The sequence below is a fragment of the Bison bison genome, unplaced genomic scaffold (assembly GCF_000754665.1).
Source record: "Bison bison bison isolate TAMUID 2011002044 unplaced genomic scaffold, Bison_UMD1.0 scf7180017864177, whole genome shotgun sequence".
NCBI classification, from domain to species: Eukaryota; Metazoa; Chordata; class Mammalia; order Artiodactyla; family Bovidae; genus Bison; species Bison bison.
Window position 1 is genome coordinate 1,181,155 of NW_011494749.1, and position 2,747 is coordinate 1,183,901.

A 2,747-nucleotide genomic window follows, 5' to 3' on the forward strand; every position below is an offset into this window, starting at 1 on the left:
AGTGTATATGCCCAGCAGTGGGATTGCTGGATCATAAGGCAGTTCTATTTCCAGTTTTTTAAGGAATCTCCACACTGTTCTCCATAGTGGTTGTATTAGTTTGCATTCCCACCAACAGTGTAAGAGGGTTCCCTTTTCTCCACACCCTCTCCAGCATTTATTATTTGTAGACTTTTGGATCGCAGCCATTCTAAACTGCTATTTTATTAAAATTAAAATTGTGTTTATTAAAAAATAAAACTATTAAACTGCTCCAGGGGGAGCAGTCAATAAATGGGGAAACTGAGGACCCAGATAAGCAGCAAAAGCATCTTGAGAACTGAAATTCCTCTTCACTAGTGTCTGACTCAGCTGGCCTTCTTGGCATCCCCAGCAGGCCAAGAGTTCAAAAAGCAGTCTGTTTATGGGAAATTTGGAGACAAGATAGAGTGTCTACAATAAAAATGACCTTGAAAGTCCCCAGCATTATAGAAATTGGGTTTCATCCTCAGAGAGCAGTGTCTCATGTTGGTAATACTTCGCTCTCTGCTCTGCTGCTCACATCTCCCTTCCCCTCTCCTGATTTCTAGATGCACCTTCAGGTCTAGGGTCCCCTTCTGCGTTGAGGTCCCCTTTTCAGCACCAGTCCCCCAAGGTATCTTGGCTGAGAACCACAAACACATCCTTATCAAAGGTCATGTTAAGTCTGGGGAGGAGGAATTCCTCTCCGGTGGAGAAGTACAATGAGTGAAAATAGAAGGCGACCTTCAAGGCTGCAAGTGGTGTGTGTACAGGGGTGTTGACAGGCACAAGTGGGCCCGCTGTCGGATGGGGGAGGGGACACGCTGCTTCTGCATCAGCCAGGACTCTGCTCTGGACTGGGGCTGGGTCAACACCCCCGTAAGTCTGGGTTTTGGCTTTTTCATCTGATTCAGGTGGAGGAAGACTACCTGTTTGAAAAAACGGAAATCAACTTTTGGGCCGAGACCCTGATCTTCGTGAAATACCTCTACAAGCACCTCTTCCGCCTCCTTTCTCAGTCCAGCTGGCGTCCCCTCAGCCCCGAGATGCTCCGTCACCTTCAGAGGACTGCGTCGGAGCAATGCCACCTCCTCTCCCAGCTCTTCAGAGTGCTGCCTCCCACTGCTGAATTTTTGAAGTCCGCAGAGTTCACGAGACTGCGCATTCGGGAGGAAAGGACTTTGGCTTGCCTGAGGCTGCTGGCTCTTCTGGAAGGAAAGGAAGGGGAGGACACCCTAGTTCTTAGGGCTTTGGATTCTCCTGCAGCAGCGAATCAGTTAACGCTTCCAAGAACAAAAACAGCTTGTTGAAGAAGGATTTGTGGGATTGGGGTGGGGTGGGTTATTCCTCCACTCAGTCAACAGGGAAGTGTTCAACAGAAACTCCAGCATCTTCTCCCCTTCACACCGCGCCTCGTCCCCCAACCTCCCTTTGGTGAATCTAGTCTTCTGTCCCACAGAGGATTTTTTCTTAGGTTCATTCATTCAAGGCTGCCTCGTTTATTGCAGCTACTGTAGGAAGTGAGGCTACCACAGTGAATATTGACTCTGTTCCCAGGTGCAGGCCACCTGCAGGCCTGAATTAACCTTTCTCATCCCCCAGGACCTCCAATGTCCAACCAGAGCCAGTCTGCATTTTTCTCTGAATTGACTACACAGAATTGGGTTTTAACATATGATTTCCCCCCCACCCATTTTTGGCTGGTTGTAAGAGTTGGATTAGTTAGCAAACAGCCCACTTGGTCCAAATTTCAAATTTTATTCCATTTTAGTGAAGTAAGAAATATGTTCCAAATGTTGGATCCTGGGAGAATTAAGCATTAACTTCTTACAAATAAGTTTTTTACTGTCTGCATGTTTAAGCCTTCAGTGACCTACACATGCCATCCTCATTATTAAAAGAGCCATTACAAGCTCCTACCCCTTGACCCCCAATAAAAAGTATTTGTGCCATTGTTAAGAAATCATATTCTACCACCCACAGAAACCATAGCCTCTTGGCTGTTAGAAGGAACCTGGGGAAAGGGGAGTCAGAATAAATGACTTATTTGATGTCTACACTGTTTACTATCATTTTCTTGGTTGCAGTAACAAAAAGATTCTTACTTAGTATCACAGAAAACATTTATCCATTTTAGTGATTTAATCTACAAACCTCAGGATTTTCTGCTTTTCTAAATCCAGCCCTCCCCACTTCCTCAGACACCCAGCAGGTGTCGCTATTGCATACGTTTTGCTGCTGATTTTGTTTTTCGCTGCCGCTGCCGCTGCTAAGTCGCTTCAGTCGTGTCCGACTCTGTGCGACCCCATAGACAGCAGCCCACCAGGCTCCCCCGTCCCTGGGATTCTCCAGGCAAGAACACTGGAGTGGGTTGCCATTTCCTTCTCCAATGCGTGAAAGTGAAGACGCTCAGGCGTGTCCGACTAGTAGCGACCCCATGGACTGCAGCCTTCCAGGCTCTTCCATCCATGGGATTTTCCAGGCAAGAGTACTGGAGTGGGGTGCCATTGCCTTCTCCTGGCTTACCGTTTTTAATTTGTAATTTCAGAGTGTCACTCAAAGACAGTTATCTTGAAACTCATAGCTTGGATAGGTCATAACCTCATCCACGTCCACTTCATCCTAGTTATCTGAAGAAACCATTTCAGTAATTGAATGTACACTTGGTTCAGCTTTTAGAGTCTAAATATTTTAAAATACTTCACAGGTGAGCAACCAGTTATAATTATTTTATTGATGTTTGAGGG

The 2,747-nt window shown here is 46.1% G+C and overlaps 1 protein-coding gene across 1 annotated transcript in view; it reads left to right on the forward strand.

Annotated features, from left to right (window-relative positions):
* THADA (thyroid adenoma associated) overlaps positions 1-2,057 on the forward strand; it is a 333,765-nt gene extending 331,708 nt beyond the window's left edge. Inside the window, exon 38 of the mRNA XM_010842320.1 lies at positions 915-2,057. Coding sequence (XP_010840622.1) covers positions 915-1,310 — 396 coding nt within the window. The 3' untranslated portion in view covers positions 1,311-2,057. The remainder of the gene's footprint in view (positions 1-914) is intronic.
* The last annotated feature ends 690 nt before the right edge of the window (positions 2,058-2,747 follow it).